This window comes from Engraulis encrasicolus, chromosome 6 (genome assembly GCF_034702125.1).
Source record: "Engraulis encrasicolus isolate BLACKSEA-1 chromosome 6, IST_EnEncr_1.0, whole genome shotgun sequence".
NCBI lineage: Eukaryota > Metazoa > Chordata > Actinopteri > Clupeiformes > Engraulidae > Engraulis > Engraulis encrasicolus.
Genome location: NC_085862.1, coordinates 6,692,752 through 6,715,105, shown reverse-complemented (window position 1 = coordinate 6,715,105; position 22,354 = coordinate 6,692,752). Strand labels below are relative to the sequence as shown.

At 44.9% G+C, this 22,354-nt stretch overlaps 1 protein-coding gene across 1 annotated transcript in view; it reads right to left on the bottom strand.

Moving 5' to 3' along the window:
* Nucleotides 1-245: 245 nt before the first annotated feature.
* The window catches only part of LOC134450638 (volume-regulated anion channel subunit LRRC8C-like), a 39,824-nt gene continuing 17,715 nt past the window's right edge, over nt 246-22,354 (bottom strand). The window contains exons 2-11 of the mRNA XM_063200524.1: nt 21,986-22,128; nt 10,244-10,500; nt 9,180-9,454; nt 8,677-8,822; nt 8,132-8,257; nt 7,487-7,810; nt 6,943-7,170; nt 4,575-4,829; nt 4,047-4,226; nt 246-2,972 (exon numbers count right to left, since the gene is read on the bottom strand). Of these exons, the coding sequence (XP_063056594.1) occupies nt 2,406-2,972; nt 4,047-4,226; nt 4,575-4,829; nt 6,943-7,170; nt 7,487-7,810; nt 8,132-8,257; nt 8,677-8,822; nt 9,180-9,454; nt 10,244-10,500; nt 21,986-22,123 (2,496 nt within the window). The 5' untranslated portion in view covers nt 22,124-22,128 and the 3' untranslated portion in view covers nt 246-2,405. The remainder of the gene's footprint in view (nt 2,973-4,046; nt 4,227-4,574; nt 4,830-6,942; nt 7,171-7,486; nt 7,811-8,131; nt 8,258-8,676; nt 8,823-9,179; nt 9,455-10,243; nt 10,501-21,985; nt 22,129-22,354) is intronic.

Genomic DNA, 22,354 nt, shown 5'->3' with positions numbered 1-22,354 from the left:
GTTTGTAGATGAGTAATAAACGCTATTTTAGCACAGCACACATAGTACAGCCGTGACAGTCCTGGAAGTTGTGTGGATGCCCACTTTGCTGGGCAGGCGTGGGGTGGTTGATTTCTAAATGCTTTGTTAATAATTTGTTCATTAATAATTGTTAAGTAAGTGTTAAAGGTGTATGCCACTATTTTGGGGCTTAATACGGTTAAAATCATTGGCCAGGGTTTATAAAAGTGGTCTTATTTTTCATGTAAGCCGTTGTCTTGCTTTAAGACAAGTTAAAAGAGGGAGCATGTTGCTAAGCTAGTGAAAGTCAATGGATCCGTGTAGCAAGCTACATACTCCCTCTTTTAACTTGTCTTAAAGCAAGACAACGCTTTACCACCTTTATAAACCCCAACCAACGATTTTAACTGTATTAAGCCCCAAAATAGTGGCATACCCCTTTAAGAAAGCTTTTTAATGGACTGTTATTCTAAAGTGTTACCCATTTTTTTCACAATGTAAAGGAAATGATATTGCCAGGTTGCATAAAGGTAAATGGGTGGTTGGGATGGAGGTGCCACATCTAGTACATCAGTTCATTCGAGTCAAATATAGCTAGCTAGCAAAAAAAAAGAACAATCTAAAGAGTCAAATTGTCCATTTCAGTCTAACAAAAGTAGTGTACCTGAATATAGTCAATGATCGGTTGCTAGCATGTAGTACATTTAGCATTTCAACTGACCAAGGTTGGTACTAATACAAACTTGTATACGACAATGTAACAAAAGATATTGGAATGTAACCTTTTCCAGTGCAAATAAGACGATATAGTATATCATAAGAGCTTTAGAATGTTAACAGGCAATTCAGGATCACTGTCCTGAGGACGTCGTTGAGGACATAGGGCAGGGGTGGGCAATCCTATGGACGTTGTTGTGGACATAGGGCAGGGGTGGGCAATCCTATGGACGTTGTTGAGGACATAGGGCAGGGGTGGGCAATCCTATGGACGTTGTTGAGGACATAGGGCAGGGGTGGGCACTTTCGCTCAAGGGCCACATTAGGGGCCTCCACACATTGGCTCCGAGAGCACTACAGAGCACTTATGCTTCCGACACAATTCCGACCTCCAAAACCCATTTTCACACAAACATAGCATGGATAGTCAAGGGGTGGCTCCGACAAAATAGAACTCGCCTCTAAGCGCCAGCCGACATCTGCGAATGTCCGCGAACATCGGCGCCGTTGTGCGGGGTTGTATTGACAACAATGGAATCGAACTTTGGCAGAGCAGTGCTCAGCACTTTGTCGGAGCCGATGTGCGGAGGCCCTAGGTTTAGAACATTGACCAAAGGGTCAGACGGTGCGGGCAACTCTCCTGTCAATAATATGTTAATTACAATAATTATTATTATAACTATCACAACCATAACTATTTCATTGCTGCATATTGTAATGAAACATATTTAAATGACTATCAGCGTTGGATAATCTCAAACCTTCAAGTCTGTATTAGGTAGCCATTTTAAGAAAATGAGAGTGACACTTTATATGCGGAAATGCTCCGCGGGCCAGGTGAAATGACTCAGCGTGCTGCATGTGGCTTCATGTTGCCCCCAGGCCTGAGTTTGCCCACCCCTGACAAAGGGCATGAAATAGAAATACTGTATGGCACACACTACTTATTCCCACTACATTTATATTAGCTGTTTGTATTTATTTTAAGTCAGGCATCCTTCCTCAATGTAGCACTAGCTAATGGTTCATATGCTAATTAATGTTTGAGCGAATGCCCTTTCCTCAAAAAAACCAAAACAAACCAAAAAAAAAACAAAAAAACAGAAGGCCACAAATGTATACAGTCTATCCAGTGTATTCATTTTGTTAACCCATGCCAAAAACAATTGGCACAGCTGTGTGAATACTCAATAAGGCAAAATCTTCTTCATTGACAGAGGTACGTACATTCTAAGCAGTCGTGATTCTGAAGACCTTCCACTCATTCTTTTTGGGACATGATTCTGAAGGCGTCCACTTCTGTTACAAGTCTAGAAAGAGTATAAAATGGTGCACTTACCCATCAGTATTGCAATATCCATCCTCAGGCCCCTAAATTAACTTTTTTTTCACCACCAGCCAAAATGGCACACTAATGGGTCAAAGCGGCTAGTAAATTGGTCTTTTCTACCAGCCAAACTGAAATGTCACCAGCATTTGGCCAGTTGGCTGGTGTTCATTTAGAGCCCTGTCCATCATATAGAATCTAATACGCATAGGCTGGACAAAACATATCCACCATTTCAAAACCCAGGACAGACGGAAAACAAAAACATTTTTAAGACTTTTTGGTATGTATAATATATATATCGCTCTACGACATCCACCCGTATTGTATGTTAAAGTTATGTTATGTTTTTGTTTTCTTCTCACTCCGCTTTCATCTGTTCCTTCACGTCCGAAGGCAATGTCTCAAACAGAGCGTCCTCGGCCGCCAGCCCCGTGCGCTTCAGCAGGCGACACACGCCCAGCTCTGCGGGCAGCGTCTCGAAGTGATTCCCCTTCAGCTCCAGGTGCGTCAGCAGCACCAGGTAGGAGATCTTCGGCGAGAGCACGGACAGCGTGTTGTTGCCCAGCTTCAGTATCTTGAGCTTCTTGCAGAAAAACAGCTCGTCGGGCAGGTTCTCGATCTTGTTGCAAGCGACCGAGAAGTACTGCAGGCTTTGCAGCACGCCCACCTCGGGCGGGATGAAGCGGATGTCGTTGTTGGACAGGTCCAGGTAGCGCAGCTTGTTGCACAGGAAGAGGTGCGAGGGCAGGATCTCGATCTTGTTGTAGCAGAAGTACAGGCGCTCCAGGCTGCCCAGCTTCTTGATGTGCTCGGGGATCTGCGACACGCTGTTGTGCCACAGCTTCAGGCAGGTCAGCTTCCGCAGGTGCTGGAAGCTGACAATCTCCTCGATGGAGCGCAGGTTGTTCTCCTTCAGGTCCAGCGCCTGGTAGGGAGGGAAGAGTAGAGTAGAGTAGAGTAGAGTAGAGTAGAGCAGAGCAGAGCAGAGCAGAGAAGAGAGTATCATTTATTGACCACGCGGGGAAATTAAGGTATCAAGTAGCATACATGCAAACATAAAAACAGAAGACATTACACCCAGGTGTTACACACATCCTTACAAATATATTAACCATATATCCAGCACCTGCAGGTAGGTGAGGGATACAAACAATTAATCGATTAATCGACTTGAATTGATGATAATGTGATAATCGATTAAAAAACAATCGCAGTTAAACGCCAATTCGACTGACAAGAGACTCAGGTGAAATGGGCATGTGAAGAGTGTGTGTGAAGAGAAGTGTGAATAGTGGGAATACAGAAACGACAGTAGGTCAGCAGGAACGGTGTGTGTGTGTGTGTGTGTGTGTGCGCGCGCGACGAAGCTTCCTATGTAATTGATGATGTCACAAATCATGTATCTCTCCTATAAAAATTCCACTGTACCACTTAACTGCAATCAACTGTATTCAACAATGAATGAATTAATGGATATTTTGCAGCCTGCATCCCTACCTGCAGGTTGACCAGGGTGAAGATGGCGATTTAGTATTTTATCTCAATTTTTAAATACATTTTTAGATTTAATAGGGGTTTTTTTGGGAAACGTTGATATTTCGGGGGAAAACGCAGCTTATCAATTAATCGTAAGTCGATCAATAAGGTCAATCAACCAGGGATGTAGTGGGCATGGTATATGGGGGTACGCAGTCCACGCAGTTGACAAAGTTGCCTAATTAATTCATGACGTCACGAATCACGTACCTCCACTTTCAAAAAATCCCCAATGCACCACTGCAATCAACTAACAATGAATGAATTAATGGATAAGTTCACTCTCAGAAATAAAGGTACAGAACTCGTCGCTGTGGCAGGACCTTCAAGGGGAGTACCATTGTGCATCTGCCACCTCTTTTTAGAGGTACCAATCAAGCGACGCAATGGTACTCCCCTTGAGGGTACTGCCACAGCAACGAGTTCTGTACCTTTATTTCTGAGAGTGTTGCAGCATCCCTACCTGCAGGTTGACGAGGCTGAAGATGGCATGGGGGATGCGTTCCAGGTCACAGTGCACCAGCTCCAGCTCGGTCAGGTTCACCATCTTCTTCAGGTTGTTCAGCATCAGCAGCTTGCTGCCGTCGTTGTAGACGTACAGCTTCTGCAGATGGCTGGACACGTCCACGATGGCCTGCGGGACCTGTGTGTGTGTGTGTGAGTGTGTGTGTGTGGGAGAGAGAGATTATTGTCAATATTTTATTTAATTATATTTTTTTTTGTCAAACTGCACATTGGAGACTGATCAAACGCAATTTCAAACTTCTGTGCTAACCCTGTTACCATGGCCTCTGACAGTTTATGCTGGGTCCGGGACAAAGTCATCTGAAAGGGCCCCCGGCCCTACCCAATACATACAATGTAATGGGGACCCAATTCTGGGCCCTCTATCTCCCTGGGCCCGGGACAACATACCCCTTTGTCCCCCCTGTTGGCGGGCCTGCCTGTTACATAGAGTTTTTGACAATAAAGTACTCTTTAAAGACTTGACCTTGCTGAGGTTGCTCTTGAGCATGAGGGTCTTGAGGGACTTGAGCTCCCGCATGGTCTCCAGGGTGATGTTCTTAGCGGCGTCCAGACACAGCGAGCCCGTCAGGTGGAGCTCCTCCAGGTTCCTGAGCAGGTAGAGCCAGTGCGGCAGCTCGCGCGCGTCGTCGAACTTCACCCGCAGCACCTTCAGGTTCTCCTTGAGGAACGAGATGGCCGCCGTGTGGACCTTCAGCGAGCACTGGTACAGGGACAGCTCCTGAGGGTCAAAGGTCAAGGTCAAGTTTATTATTATAGCCATATCAACATAATGGCCGCCGTGTGGACCTTCAGCGAGCACTGGTACAGGGACAGCTCCTGCAGGTCAAAGGTCAAGGTCAAGTTTACTATTATAGCCACTGGTACAGGGACAGCTCCTGCAGGTCAAGGTCAAGTTCAAGTTTGTTATTATAGCATATCAACAATAATCTGGTTCTCACGCGATGGTTCTGGAACTTTGTCAATTGTTTTTCTCCGGAAAGGCCTGGGTGTGTTCAAAACAGCTCGAACTTGATTGGAGAATTCACAACGTGGCTTTTTTTGAATCACATACTACTATCAACCATTAGCCTCGTACGACTTTGTTGCGAGCGTCAATGTTGCAAAAGGCACGTGAGCGAGAACTTGTTGTCACGATGTGGGTGTTATTAAATACAGCGCATTTAAAGTCGGCCACAAATATGAACGAGACGATGAGCTCGCACCGGTTTGCTCTACTAACACACCACGTGTGAGGAGTGGGGGGACAGGCAGTGAGGATGAGCTGAAGTGGGGACCTGCGCAAACTTGTGTAGAGGTGTGAAACAAGACCCATATACACACGTGACGTGAGTGAGTTGTTGACCAACCAGTTCATGGGCGCGTGACCTCGGAGGCAGTCCGCCGACAAGCGTTGAAGGGGATAAACAACTGCAGAGGTTGCAAGATCTGACTACAGCCGCATTCATCCCGCGATAGTTTTACACCATGTGACATGTCACCTCGTCAACGCAACATCGACGAAGTTTGACAGGAAATCTAACCGTCATGCAGCATTTTCATCCAGGATGCATTGCTGTCTATATGCGCATGTCTGCGTTGATGTCATGTCGAATGTACTTATTGACTTGTATATACCCCGCCCCGTGATTCTGATTGGACCAATATGGTCCAGCTGCGTCTTGTCCAGCTAATACCGCTACGCCCATTCCTTCTTACTAGACCGCCCTCACAGTAACGCCCCTTTGGCTGTTCAAGTTTCTGAAGTCAGTGACATGCAGCCGAATGACAACACAAGCGCCGCGCGGGACTTTTTAAAACGACTGAATGGATTTCGCTGCAGCGATCACTCAACTGTCGGTAAGATTTCGATATAAATGCATGAATATACATAACGGTTACTTTACGAGTTGACTTTCAGCCGGAGTTGAATTATTATTTTTCCGGGTGTGTTAATATCCTGGAAAGGATGTTTAATCATACAGCCAACACAGTGTTAACAGTGACCTCGATACACACAGCTAGGTAAGGTAATGTCCACGTCGTCGTGTTGAAATTAAAGCAATTTGGCGACCTGATACGTTGCTATGACAAATTTGTGCATAGCGACACGAGTCCTAAGCAGTTATACTGTACTATAGAAGTCAGTGTAAGCAGTACTACAATGTCCGAGGTACGGGAAGACAAAGCAAAAGACATATTGGGATTAGAAAATGTGTGATTTATCTCACTTTCTTACATAGATTGTTGAGAATATTATGTCAGTGGAATGTTAAGTGAAACGTTTCTCTGGAAGATGATAATTTGCACGGGATATCTTTGTAACAAACATATAGCCTTCATCCGGAAATGGCCTTGAAAATGACATCGTGCAGTATCCCTTCACGATTGGCCAATACGGCAAATGCCGGGAACGCCCATGGGCGTGCTTGCATTAAGGGTGGAACTGTTTTACTGCAGCTGGACCCTTCTCGATTGGACAGGCTGTGAAATATCTGATTACGTTCAGCTCAACAGTTACCTGGAGGTCCTCCAGCTGTGCGATGGCGGGCGGGATGGTGACGTTGTTCACACACATACACACCTCTACTAGACATATTCTCCACACACACACACACACACACACACACACACACACACACACACACACACACACACACACACACACACACCTCTACTAGACATACTCTCCACACACACACACACACACACACACACACACACACACACACACACACACACACACACACACACACACACACACACACCTCTACTAAACATACTCTCCACACACACACACACACACGCACACGCACACACACACACACACATTGTTTCTCTGTTTAGTTAGTTACCTGCAGGTCCTCGAGCTGTGCGATGGCGGGTGGGATGGTGACGTTGTTGATGATCTCCAGTTTGAGCGACTGCAGCTCGGACAGCTCGAAGATAGTGTCGGGCAGCCCGGACAACATGAACAGTTGCAGCTCCAGCCGATTGCTGGTGTTGGTCTGCAGACGCTGACGCAGCTTCTCGGCCGTCCATGCGTGATTCAGGTTCAGCTGCTTCAGCTTGTTCTCGCTCACCTTTTGGATGGAGAGGAACACACACACACACACACCTTTACTACACATAGTCTACACACACACACACGTCTACTACACACACACACACACACACACACACACACACACACACACACACACACACACACACACACACACACACACACACACACACACACACACACACACACACAGAGTCCACACCCCTCTCACCTCGGAGAGGAAGACGGCGAATCGCTTGGAGTAGAGCGGGTCGTACACACACACACACACACACACACACACACACACACACACACACACACACACACACACACACACACACGACAGTCCTCACCTCGGAGAGGAAGACGGCGAACCTCTTGGAGTAGAGCGGGTCGTACTGGTCGATCATGTGCAGCATGAAGGCGAAGTCGTTCTTGACGTCCGGAATGTCGCTGATGCCCGTCTCCTGCCGCACGTACTCGAAGGAGTACTCCTTGAGCGAGCGGTAGAACAGCCAATAGGAGGTGTAGAGGCAGGTGAGGCCGTACACGACCACGAAACACAGGTAGCAGTAGGACAGCTTGGAGAACAGGTGCGCCATCGTGTGGTTGCAAGAGAAGTAGCGGTAGCCCGTCATGTTCTGGATGTCCACGTTGCAGGCCACCGTGATCTGGACCTAAATAATAACAACAATGATAATAATAATGATAATAATAATAATAATAATAATGATAATAATAATAATAATAATAATAATAATAACTGTATTTGTATATACCACAACTTCATACCTGACATGCAGTTCAAAGCGCTTAACAGACAGATTAACAACAATGTTAAAAACGTAAAAAAAAAAAAATGAAATGACGTAGAAGAGAAAGAGAAAATTAGACAAAAAAGAAAGTCAATAAATTAAAAAAAGTGAAATAAAATAAAATAAAGCGGAGTTGAAATAGAGGAGGTAGGTCAAAATAAAAAACAAGTAGCATGTAGTCACCTTGGAGACCAGGAAGCTGTTGTAGGAGATGATGAGGATGAACTTGAGCACCTTCAGGATGGTCTGGCGGACGTACATGACGTACAGCAGGTCGCCCTCTTCCACGTGCAGACGGAACTTTTTCACCTTCGTCAAATACCACACAATCACAAGAACCAACATTAGCGAAGTGAAACTAGTCACCACACCACAGACTTAACAAGGAAGGGCGCGACACTGCTTCTTCACGATTCACCTATTTTTTTTTAATGTTCTTGGTGCTGACGTTTCGGAGGAGGAACAGAGTGATGAGAGACGTTGAGGTGTGCGTGCTCTCGCAAAACTTATCAAATAATTTTTTTGGACACATAATAAGGCTTCGTCTTTTAACACAACCCTGAAGATGATGTCCAACCCAGTCAAGATGGCATCACATCAAGACAAACCCAGCCCACATTGCAGGAAAACCGCACCCAAGACACAAACCAAGATAAACAACAGTCAATACTGTACCAAAGAGACAAAGAGGACTGAAGAAGAAAACAAAATCCTGAAATCTTTCTCACCTTCTCGAACAGCGCCTTCGCCTGCTCGCCCTCCTTCTTGTCCAGGACGTTCGTGGTCGCCGCCGGCGGTTTGTCCACTACGATCTTCTCGGGGATGGAGCGCAGGGACGAGGTCTTGACCAGGTTGCTTGACGGCCCGTCGCCACCTGCATAAAGAATTCCAGTTTTTACCCTCTGGTTCCCGCTTTAAATGCCCATTAGCTAGGACAAATAGATATAAGAATTCATTTTTACCCTCTGCTATTCAGCTGCTAAATTCCACTAGGAAGCATAGATAGTAACGAGTTGTATGTTTAGATATTTTAAGCCCTACTCTGTAGATCTTTCTCTTAGATTACTCATTTATCTTAACCCCTCCACCTTTTTATGCGTTTTAAACGGTTATTTATGTTTGTTAAATGTTTTATGTGTGTGTGTGTGCGCGAGTGTGAGAGGTGTACCACCACTGCAAAACAATTGCCTATACTGGGAAAAATAAAGGCTACTACTACTACTACTACTACCTGGGCCACCACCGCCGCCGCCGATGACGATGCTGGCGACCGGCCGGCTGCTGGGCGCCGGATGTTTCTTCTGGGGCTCCCGCTCTCGGTCCGAGTTCTCCCCCGAGACCTCCGAAAGCGCCCGCGTGGTCCAGGGGGAGTCGAAGCACTTGCCCAGGATGGAGATGAAGTGCTCGATCTTGGAGCTGGAGCCCGGGAACTTGAACCAGAAGTTGCTGCAGACCATGAAGATGACGGTGTGGATGATGACCAGGTAGGGGAAGTACTTGGCGTACCTGTTATGCATATGAACCATACCAATAGTTACCACCAGAGGGCAGACCACCAATAGGGCATATAGAAACATTCTATGTAACCATAGCTACCATACAATATGTAAGGAATAACGTCCGACGAGGTGTCCCGATTTCAAGGGAAATAATGGACAAGGCGGAGCGTTCTAACAGTTCGACGGCACAGCAGAAGGGCTGTTCGCTTCACCAAGTCCATTTTCCCTTGATATCGGGACACCACGAAGGTCGTTATTCCGCTTATCACCCGGTTACCAGCATTTAAATACTAATTTATTAATATGCTGATCTAAGGCTTCGTGAGAAAGTAGATTAACCACTGCGCTTGGTTCGTTGCTATGGGCACCACTTCCTAATCTAGCCAGACGCGTCTCTATCGGAGGCGTGAAAGGACGCGCGTAGAAGGTTGGGGCGACTTGACAACCAAATGCGATAGAACTAACGACTGTGTTTTTGACTTGACAACCAAATGCAATAGATTTAACAACGGGGTCTTGGCCATAGCAACCTGCAGTTTAGAATTAGTAACGGCAGTTCGCCAGAAAGTTGGGAAAAGAAACAACTTAGACGCACGCACGCCCGCATGACATCGTAGGTGACCTGCTCTCTGGGAATAATGGACACCTGCTCAGCCAATCAGAAGGCGTTCCGTCTGCTCACCAGGTGATAATGAAGTTTGATAATAAACCATCAAGTGATCCAGCAAGAAGTTGTCCTCTATGTGTCGTGTGATAATGTTAACTAGTAACACTAAAGAGAATAACTCCACAGTACCAGTGCAGGGCCTTCTCATAGCACATCTGGTTGATGAAGCTGTACTGCTGCCAGTCCAGGTTGGTCTTCAGACCACGCATCTCCTGGACCCCACCTCCACCCGGGACGCTAGGCACCGACGTGGGGGAGGTGGGCTGCAGGGCTGCGGCTGCTGGCTGGGACTGGTTAGGGAAGATGGCCGCTGTGTGGTTTGGCGGAGGAGGCGGAGGAGGTGGAGCAGTTCTCTGGGGAAGGCAGATGATTTTGTCTTGCATTACCTACAAAACACACACACACACACACACAAACACGCACACGCACACACACACACGCACACACACACACACACACACACAAATTTCAAATTTAGAAATTAAGAAAAAATGTGTACTTAAATTTCAGCAGTCTTACGTATGTTCTGCAATACACAGTTAAAAGATATAGGAATTACTGTATTACAAAAATACATGTAATAACTTACAGAATTCTATTATAAATATCTAAAATTATCATATACTACAACTAAAGTTGAAGGTGAAGATTGTGCACATCCCAGGAAAAGGTGCAGGACAAAGGCTGACTGTAGTTTCAAAGTGAGAGGTTTTGCACGCTTAAAATCCTTTTTTCCTTTTTGTTTTCTTTTATTATATCATGGCTTATACTACTACTAAAACCATGTCTCTTCCTGTGTATATGTGTCACTCATTCCACACATAACTCATTTTATTGACTCAATTCAACTCAACTTGGAAAGTGGAACTCAATGTGGAAAAGAAGTGTCTTATTAATTATAATTATTATATGGTGTGACGTCATCGGTCGAATGCTCCATTCATTTCAACGGGGCTCCCCAACGTTCGCACGTCTGTTATTTTTCGATAACGGACGGGTTGGTCTATAACAGACCGCTGTCAATGGCAACAAGACTTTTCACTGCTAAAGCGACTTTTCAACAAGACTCTAATCAGCTGCTGTGATAGACAACACCTGTCCTGGCTACCTAGCTGTTGCCTAGCGGTGTTCCACAACGGCACTGTTTTGTTTTGCGCAGCAACAATCTTTTGACATTAAAAACTAAAATAGACTTAACATTAAATAGGCCTAAAGAAATGTCCCCGCCATGTGTGAATCATTTAAGTATATCCATATAATAAGCGGGTTAACTTTCGGCGAGTCGGTCGCTTTGTGGAATAGCAGCACTTCAGAGAGAACAAGACCCCTCCGCTCCGCGTCTAAAGATTTTCTCTGTCGTGCTGCTATTCCACGGTAGCGACCTTCTCGCCGAACGTTAACCCTTACATCACTGCCGGCCAGGCCAGGTTCTTTGCCAAATATATTGGCAAAACAGACTTCAATTGCCTTTTGACTAGGCTATATTATGTGTCACTCGACAAAACAATGGCAATTTCACAAGTCACACAACACATCAGCATTAACGGGCTCTGTAGTCACTAACACTACAACACATAAATACTAAGTTACTCATTGTATACTGTCTTCTGTGGCATGGGGTGTTTTAGCCTGTTGCGGCTCTCTTGGCCAGGGCTCACATAAAAAAGAGGCAATAGCTTCAATGTGACTACTGTGGATAGATAAATGAATGAATCAATCAATAAATCAAATAAATACACAAATATGAAAATAAATAAACAAACAAACGAATAAATGGATGGATGGATGGATGAATGAATTAATAAATAAATAACAACTACACACATTTACTGGTAAGACATATCTGTGCCTCCTGAGTCACATTATTGCACTGCATGCCAGTAAGCAGTCTATTATGCCCAACAGGACTGACTCACTCAGGAAGTGGCCTGAGCCTGCTGTATCTGCAGTGTACTCCAGAGGGAGACAAACACTCAAGTACCTCAAAATAATGAAATAAATCACGTATTAGATTATTGACCTAGTGTTTGTGTTTGTGCTGTTCTGTTCCACATGCTATCTGATGCTAAATCTCCTCACCGCGCTGACAAAACATGACTAATGGTTTCGCTTAATTATTGTGAATAGATCAGTCATCCTCACAAATATTAGTATTACGGCAGACGGCCGGACGGCTGGGTCGCGGCGCACATGCAAAGCAAACCTCTGAGTCATAGTTCAAACATAACCGTGAGCTCACCTCCCCCCCCCCTCACACACACACACACACACACACACACACACACACACACACACACACACACACACACACACACACACACACACACACACACACACACACACACACACACACACACACACACACACACACACACACACTCCACCGCTCTCCCTCCCCTCTCAGGGGATGGCCCAGTATCGTCTGTCAGTAATGACATAATTGGCCTCTCTCTCTCTTCCTCTTCCTTTCTCTCTCTCACATCTCACACTCTCTGCCCCTCTCTCTCTCTCTCCTTCTCTCTCTCTTCCTCTCCCTCCCTCTCTCTTCCTTTCTCTCTCTCTCTCTCTCTCTCTCTCTCTCTCTCTCTCTCACACACACACACACACACACACACACACACACACACACACACACACACACACACACACACACACACACACACACACACACACACACACACACACACACACACACACACACACACAGTAATTGCTGGTTGGCTTCAGGGCCCGGATGAGGCCTGTTTGGGGTTTCACTGGGTGGGAAAAATGAAGCATTACAGCATTACACCATCATCTGAAGAATGAACAGAAAGAAGAGGAGGAGGAGTGGAGGAAGAGGAGGAGGAGTGGAGGAAGAGGAGGAGGAGTGGAGGAAGAACAGGAGGAGGGAGGGAGGGAGGAAAAAGAGGAGGTTTGGGGTGGATGAGAGGAGGATGAGTGGGAGAATCAGAATGGAGGATGAGGGGATGAGAAGAAAAGGGGGATAAGGAGGAGAAGGAGGGAGGAAGAGGAGGAGGGGAGGAGGAAGAGGAGGAGGAGGAGGAGAGAGGAGGACGAGAAGGAGGTGAAGGAGAGAGGATGGGGAGGAGAAGAAGACAAATGGAGGATGAGAGGATAAGAAGAGAGGAGGGAAAGGAGCAGGGGAGGATAGGAAGGGAGGATGAGAAGAGAAGGAGGGTAAGAGGAGGGGTAGGAGAAGAAGAATGGAGCATGAGAGGAGGAGAAGAGAGGGGGGGAGGAGAAGAGGAGGAAGAGGAGAAGGGAGGATGAGAGGAGGAGAAGGAGGAAACATGGAGCTAAGCTAAACTAAGCTAAGCTAATTCTGTAGCTTGGCACCAGGGGCTAATTGTGCTGAGTAGGACGGATTGAGGAAATAGCCATCAGCAAAACAGGCCAGACCACACTCTGAACAGGACACACCACACTGGCACCAGATCTGTCGCGCTGGCTTTTTAATCCCTATGTTTCTCTCTCTCTATCACACAGACACAATGACACACACAAGCACAGAAGGACACACACACACACACACACACACACACACACACACACACACACACACACACACACACACACACACACACACACACACACACACACACACACACACACACACACACACAAGCACAGAGGGAGAGAAACACAATGAGAGACAGAGAAAGGGAGAGCAATACACACAACACACACCCACACAATCAAACATGCACGTGCGCACACACACACACACACACACAGACCAAACAGATCAGACAGCATCACTGAGAGAGAAAGAAAGGACACACACACACACATCCTCCGTGCTTGTTTTTGACTGAGTCACATGGCACGTGTCCACCCACCCTGTGTCTCTTTAGCACGCCTTTTTCTAATTTGGTCCAGTGTGTGTCCAGTGTGTATGTGTGTGTGTGTGTGTGCACGCATTGCGTACCCAGTGTGTGTGTGTGTGTGTGTGTGTGTGTGTGTGTGTGTGTGTGTGTGTGTGTGTGTGCAGTGTGTATATGTACCGTAAGTGTGTCATGTGTGTCCATTCTTTGTGTCCAGTGTGCGTGTGTGTGTGTGTGTATGTGTGTGTGTGTGTTCCAAAATATGTGGATCTTGTACCTTAATGCTTGTCTTTTGGATCCAAATAAAAGTAATCAAATGTGTGTGTGTGTGTGTGTGTGTGTGTGTGTGTGTGTGTGTGTGTGTGTGTGTGTGTGTGTGTGTGTGTGTGTGTGTGTGTGTGTGTGTGTGTGTGTGTGTGTGTGTGTGTGTGTGTGTGTGTGTGTGTGCCCTCTACTATGGGTGTTGCATTGGTCTGAGTTAGGTACAGTATGTGTTCTACATCTGCCTACACCCTCTTCATTCAGACGGGCCCCCTTTGGCACCAACACTGTTTACCTCTCACACCAAAGAGGGTGGAGTAATAAAGAGGCTTCGAAACCCGCCCACCCAATGCAAAAGTGTGTGCTCAAGTTGGGTCTCCTAAGGGGGCGTTGTCCCCTCCTTCTTCTTCTATTTTTGAGGTGTTTGCACGAGAAGTGCGCTACCGCCATCTACAGTGCTAAGGGTACTCCATTTACAAACCCCAACTCCGGTGAAGTTGGGACGTTTGGTAAACAGTGAATAAAATCAAAATGCTATCATTTTCAAAACATTCAATCTATTCATTAGATGGAGAATAGTGAAAAGACAACATATTAAGTGTTACAACCGAGAAAAAATATTGTTTTGGGGGACATATGTACTCATTTCTAATTTGATAAATCCAACACGTCTCAAATAAGTTGGGACGGGGATCAGTGAAATTTAGTTAACATCCAAATAAGATAAAACAACAAAGAAGAACATTTCAAAATTAATTGTACTGACGGACAATATAGGTGTCCAGGTATAAGATCATCACAGAGAGGCTGAGTCACTCAGAATTAAAGATGCAAAGGGAATAATTACCATAGTTATTACATACATTTTTGAATTCCCTTTGATTTACCACGATTGAGTGTATATAAGACATATTTTTGTTATTAAAATCATTGTATAGGTTCATGACATCATGAAATATATATTGGTTGTTGTCTCACTCTAGCACTCCAGGAATTAGAGCTATTGAAAATTGACCATATTAAGAATGCTTAATGCGTGCAAATGATACAGGGGTGTAACATTCTCCTAAGCACTTGAGCTCACTTGAAATAGACCCAGAAGACATGGGAAACTTTCCTTTGCTTACAGAAGTCAGCAGAAGTTGTAGAAGTCCATTCTTTTTGATAATAATAGAGCATTGCACATCCTGTGCTACAGTGAAAATGGACCATCCAACTTGTGTTAGTGCTAACTTCAAAAGTCAGCCTCCATGATGGCATGCGGGTGCAGTAGTGCATTGATTAAGATGTTCTCACTCATCTGTAGAGTTAAATACAGTGCTGAATGGTATAAATGGGTTTTAAACAGCATGAAAAGCCACTCATGCATTATATTTTGAAGGGAGATCTTCGATTACTGCCACATAGTAAGGTCAAATTGCATTCTCTACTATGTTTTAACAGTTTGGCTCCATCATAAGGACCAGCAAGTGATAAAATGGTGGGCTTTTGGTCAAGACCTGTCACACTGTAAGCACTACAGAAAGGAAAACATTGCAAAACATGACAAGGAATACACCCACCATTTAAGTTGGTGAAATCATGTCCAAGATAGGAATTAACACTGTTTTTTATGTAAAATCATCTCATCGGTTAATGTATTTAACTGTTAAATTTTGTCTTTTGTTTTGTTTTTAAACTTCCTCGACATTTGCTGCCATTTATTGTCCCCGTCCCAACTCTTTTGAGACGTGTTGGATTTATCAAATTAGAAATGAGTACATATGTCCCCCAAAACAATATTTTTTCTCGGTTTTAACACTTAATATGTTGTCTTTTCACTATTCTGTTGAAAATGATAGCATTTTGATTTTATTCACTGTTTACCAAACGTCCCAACTTCACCGGAGTTGGGGTTTGTATTCTCAACCTGAGGACTCCGAAGGTCTCCTAACCGAAGGTCTCCTAAAGGGGCGTTCACCCGACAGAAAGTGGATACCAGAAATGAACTAGAATGACTTATCTCTGTCTAGAGTATCTCTGCTCACACCCTGCAGTGGGACTGAGTGAGGCACACACACACGCACGTACGCACGCACACACACACACACACACACACACACACACACACACACACACACACACACACACACACACACACACACACACACACACACACACACACACACACACACACACACACACACACACACACACACACACACACACACACGTGCATGCACGCACACACACACCCCCAAAATGACAGGAAGTGTATCAATTAGGAGGTATAATGGCTGCCATGACGACGGATGTTTGCAGCAGTGTTTCTACTTCATACATTTCAATTATTTTTTATTGAGTTTCACACACATAATATGTGATAATATTATGAATAATTTAGAAATGAGAGCAAAGGGACAGGGGCGTTTCTACTTTAAAGACTTCTTCACGATCTGGTCTTCACTTCACTGAGTCCTTAGTGAGGATTAAAGTCACCGGAGCATGTCAGATGTTTTATTTTTCTTGTTTTTACTCTGAACAAGAAGTGCTAATGTCGAAACATAAGTCTGTCAGGCACTGCTCTAAAAGAAAATAGGGCCTACACTACACCCAAACTCATTTTTCTGTCACATGGCCAACAGTTTCAATATTCATTTTTCTTTTTTATGAGCCTGTCTTCTCTTCTGCCTTTGAACATTGTTGCTCTGGGTAGGTGGAGGGGGATATTCCCACCCACTCTGAGTTCCTGTCCAAGGGTGTTTCTGTCTCATCTAAAAATAATTGGGAATCATCTACAGCAGAGGTTCTCAACAGGGGCTCTACAGCCCCCCAGGGGCCGTTAGGGAGCCCTTGAGCTTAGTCACCATACGGGGGGATTAGTCTATTTTATTTGTTAAAACTAAGGGGGGGTGTTAGCAGGCTTATAGAATAGAGTAGAGTAGAGTAGAGTACTGCTATTAATCCCAAGGGAAATTAAGGTGTCTGACACCTTACACAGACACACAAATACAAGACGTACACAAAGGCCTAATACACATGATGAGGTCCAGGGGGTGCTTGTTCAAAAAAGGTTGGGAACCACTGGTCTACAGGAACTTACACAGAGCAGAGAGGAGGACGAGCTGAGGGGTGTAGTCTGCATGTACTGTACAGGCTGTTTTGGGGCCATTCACTCGACTGAAGACAATACAGAAGTGTGCCATGTGCTATTTCATGAGATTACGTATAGAAATGTGTGTTGCTCAGTCTAACTGCTGCTGCATGAGCATACATTACCCTGTGTGTCTACACAATATGCATGTCATCTCTGACATGGAATTTCCTCTTATATGAAATTTGTCTTTTTATGGAGTTATATGTCCATTGCTTAGTCTAATTGCTAAATCCTGTGTTTCCTCGTAATGTGCTACTTTATTAATGTGACATTTAATAACTTTTGCAGTCGTCCCACAAGCACGCATGAAACTTTTACGACGAAGAACATCGAGAGCAGGTGGAGGAATTTTTGTTTCAAAACAGAAGCAATTGATACAGAATATTATGTAAATATGTTGAAGTTTCAGTGCTTTATGTGTTTCAGTTATACTATACATTTTCATAGTAAGCCTGAGATCCAATTAAGCATACACACTGTATCTAATACATTTTACACGACTAGAACAGAAGCATATTTTCAATGACTTGTAAACATACTACTTCGCCCCTTAGCGCAGCACTATGGCTCTCTGTAATGTCACAGCAATGTTGTTATGATGTAAGCATGTTCAGCAAGTGAATAGGGTCGCCGGCGACCCCTGCTGCAGTAAGAGGCTACCCATACTTATACTTACAAACACACAGTATATACAGTATGTAATAAATTGCAACTGAACATGCCATAGAGGAGCCTCACAGGGAGAGAAGAGGAACATGCCATAGAGGAGCCTCACAGGGAGAGAAGAGGAACATGGAGGGGAGTAGAGGGGAAAGGGGGGACATGGAGGGGAGTAGAGAGAGAGGTGTTTGCACCATGGAGGGGAGTAGAGGGGAAAGGAGGAACATGGAGGGGAGTAGAGAGAGAGGTGTTTACACCATGGAGGGGAGTAGAGGGGAAAGGGGGAACATGGAGGGGAGTAGAGAGAGAGGTGTTTGTACCATGGAGGGGAGTAGAGAGAGAGGTGTTTGCACCATGGAGGGGAGTAGAGGGGAAAGGGGGGACATGGAGGGGAGTAGAGAGAGAGGTGTTTGCACCATGGAGGGGAGTAGAGAGAGAGGTGTTTGCACCATGGAGGGGAGTAGAAAGAGAGGTGTTTACATTCATTTCACACAGGTGTGTTGGAATTCTTCTTCTCTTTTTTTAGACGCACGTGTACACACACACATACATGCATGCATGCACTGCATACAAAGACATGCATGCAGGGACACACGCACGCACGCACGCACGCACGCACGCACGCACGCACACACACACACACACACACACACACACACACACACACACACACACACACACACACACACACACACACAGGCAACCACAGCTGTTTCCAGTTGCATACTACTATTCACAGGGCTTTCAAAGGGCCACCACAGTCGGTGCCATCACATCAGGAATGCTCTGATGGTGAATGAACCAGAGTGCTGTATTACTGGAACGTGGCCAACATCTTGTGGGAAACACTCAATATATCTCCAGGAATTTACAGGCACCAGATTATTTCTGCACTAGATTGTGTGTCTTTTTGCGGACAGGCCCATTCACTCTTTTCTAAAAAAGACTCGATTACATCATAACAACATTGCTATGACATTACAGAGAGGCTTACATAACAGATAAACACTTGGTAATTACAATTTTGGTGACAGTAGCCTATGGCTATAACGTCGGCTCTGTGTAAAGGGGTAGCCTCTTTGCACAGATGGGGTCGCCAGCGGGCCTATTCACTATTTGCTGAAAATACATCATAATAACATTGCTAGGACATTACAGAGAGGCTTAACAGATTGGTCATTACAATTTTGGTGGCGGAATGGTTGTAATATCGGCTCTGTGTAAAGGGGTTAAACTAACACCACTACGCTCTGTGTGCAGTGGCCTAACTGTTTAATCTGCTACGTATGCAAAGATGAAGTACATGTTTGCTGGAAGTGAGCTTCGATTATTCAATGTATGCACGGATCATGGAACAATTGACTTGTTTGGGAGGGTTGTCAGTTGTGTTAATATTCTTTTCAGAGTTATATACCGCTGTCATGCTCTGTTATAACACTGGGGATTTGATTAAGAGAAGCACAGCGTAGTTGTGTTAAACATATAGATGAGCTAAAGCAAATGGAGGTTGCCAAGACACGTGACAAATGGGTCGGAAACGCCTTTAGCCCCAATCTTGGGCGAATCAAATTGTAGCGCTTGTTAGAGAGTGGCCTTGGTCCGCCAGTCATAGTCGTTTAAAGAAGAAAAAACAGACGTAAAAGTGAATTTGGTTGGGGCAATGACGTCACGTTGGCAATCTTTATTGCTGATAGCAGCCATATACTTTGTCTCCTGTATAGCAGCCTGAATGTTGCTGTGGTGATATAAACCCTTCTGCAATGGGGGGGGGCACAGTACGATACAGATTGGTTTCGAGATCAAAATAATGATATGTTGCTTGGAATATTATCAAATCAAGTTATGTAAAAGTGGCAACCAATCATTTGGCGTCCCACCGCACTGCTCCCTTTTGGGCGCCATTGGGGGTGAGCCATAAATCCAATTTTGTCGTGTGCAGTGTGCACTTGTGTGCTGTGTCACAATGACAATGGGATTGGAGTTTTCCCAGTTGGGATTTCACTTTCACTTCACTTCATGTCACTTTGTTGAAAATGTGCTTCAGTACAGCATGGCTTGGTTGTGCTAAACTACTACACAACACAGACAATGCTAAATGCCATGCGCTTCATCTCCTATTATGTGAGTTTGTATTCGTAATTGCTAATGACACCGGAAATGTGACTCAGTGAAATATTGCATGTGCTAACCTCCTCAGTAGCATCAGCACTTCTGCTGTGTCAGCATTTTAGACCCCCAGGGAAAGTCCCATTGGCATTGTGACACAGCACTCAGCGCAGTGAGTGCACACACAACAAAATTGCGTTTATACCTCACCCTGTACAAGGGGCATCCCAACAGGAGCAGAATGGAGGGTCAGTATCATAGGCATGCACAGATAGGGATGAGGTGATAAAAAATAGGGATTCCGAAAAGTACTAGCCTGATAAACCAGCCTAAATGTGAGACCGGAGTAATTTAGTCTGGCCCCGATGAACGATACCTCTGAAGATTGTTGATGAGAACAACCTGTTGCTTTTTTCTAACCGTGCCGGCGCTCTGACCAATCGGCGATGTTTGTCATTGATGTGCTTTCCAACGGTGTTGAGAGCTTTGTCGTCACTCCCTCAAAACCCAGCTCGCTTTCAAAACAAATCTCTGCGTTGTGATTGGTTTTGCCAGACTCAGGGCACAGTGTTCAAAACTTCTCAGATCAGAGGCCAGACCCACTCACATCTGAAAATTTTGGCGTCAAGCGGGTGATGCTGGTTTACCAGGCTAGAAAAGTACACTTGTTATGCTATTTTGAGAGGGAAGAGGCTGTTCCAGAAGCATAGGAGATGTTTGTTGTTACAAGACATTAAACTACAGACTGGACTGATGACATCGCCAGGAATACCCGTGTCCATGGTGCCCACTGCATATCTGAGGTTAGTGCGAACATCCGTTATCTTATTTCGAAAAAAAAAACCTCCACCTGTCAAGTCTCTGTACAAGTAAAGGGAGCATGGACGGTTTTGAGGCAGCGGTGCGCACGCAGCCAAATTACGTCATACCTGTTTACAAACTCTAAAGGGGTCTATACAGCCTCCACCAGGAAGTTCCACATGCCCTCAACACCACTCACCCACCCCCCCATTTGAGGGGCCACTTCAAATTCCGCCAGGGTCGTAAAAGTCCCCCAAGGGCCATACTATGACCACACACCAGGATTTCCCCCTGCACTTTAGGCCTATTAGATACAGTAGATAGATAGATAGATAGATAGATAGATAGATAGATAGATAGATAGATAGATAGATAGATAGATAGATAGATAGATAGATAGATAGATAGATAGCTATGTAGATAGATAGCTATGTAGATAGATACGTAGATACATAGATAGATAGATAGATAGATAGATAGATAGATAGATAGATAGATAGATAGATAGATAGATAGATTCAACTTAATTTATCCTTAATTTACAATTGATCTGTAGATTAAAAAGAGAAGTAAAGGGCAGGCCACGACACCACCTTCTCGAGGTCCCTGAAAATATAACTTAATTGTATTGCAAATGTAATTTTTCTAGGATTCCTTTACAAAACGTGTCATATTTCATGTGAAGCTGCATAACATTAAAATTATATTGTGTGCCGAATAAGACGGCCGAAAAACGTAAACGTCCCTCGAGACGTAGGTGTCCGACCCCTGGGCTACACAAGAGAGACTATTGCAGGGACACCAATAGGACTGTAACGATATTGGATCGAGCCGAGAAGTCGTGATACTCAGAGTCACGATACTGTATCGTGATGTAAGGAGGCAGTATCGTGATACACCCTTTCAAAGTTTTGTTATCCTTCAGTCCAGAAAACAACCGTATGAATCAATGCAATAATGCTTCCAAGCTTGAAATGAGATACATTTCAGAAATTGTGGGGTTTATCGAACTGTAGGTCAGGAATCGTGATACAAACCGAATTCTGAGTTGAGTGTATCGTTACAGCTGTAGAGACCAACCTGAAGTGTGCAGCCAAACACCCCGATCATGAGCATGATGACGGAGAGGTAGTCCGTAAAGACGTCCCACCACGGCTTCAGGACCCGGAACGCCGGCTGCTGCTCCGTGAACTGGCGGAACTCTGTTACGGGAATCATAATTCCTGTAGGGAGCACAAGAGACAACAGAAGAAGAAGAATGGCTCAAACACAAGCAGGTAATTGGAGTGCTTCTGGGTCTTCACCTTTATTCCTTGGTGCTCATCAGTGTATGGGCTCTCAAACTTGGTCCAGGAAGACAGATGCTGAGGCACTCAAGGTTGCAATGTTTTTACTTTTTTATTTGGCGAGAAGAAGAATGGAAACTATGTTACTATGGCGAATAACACT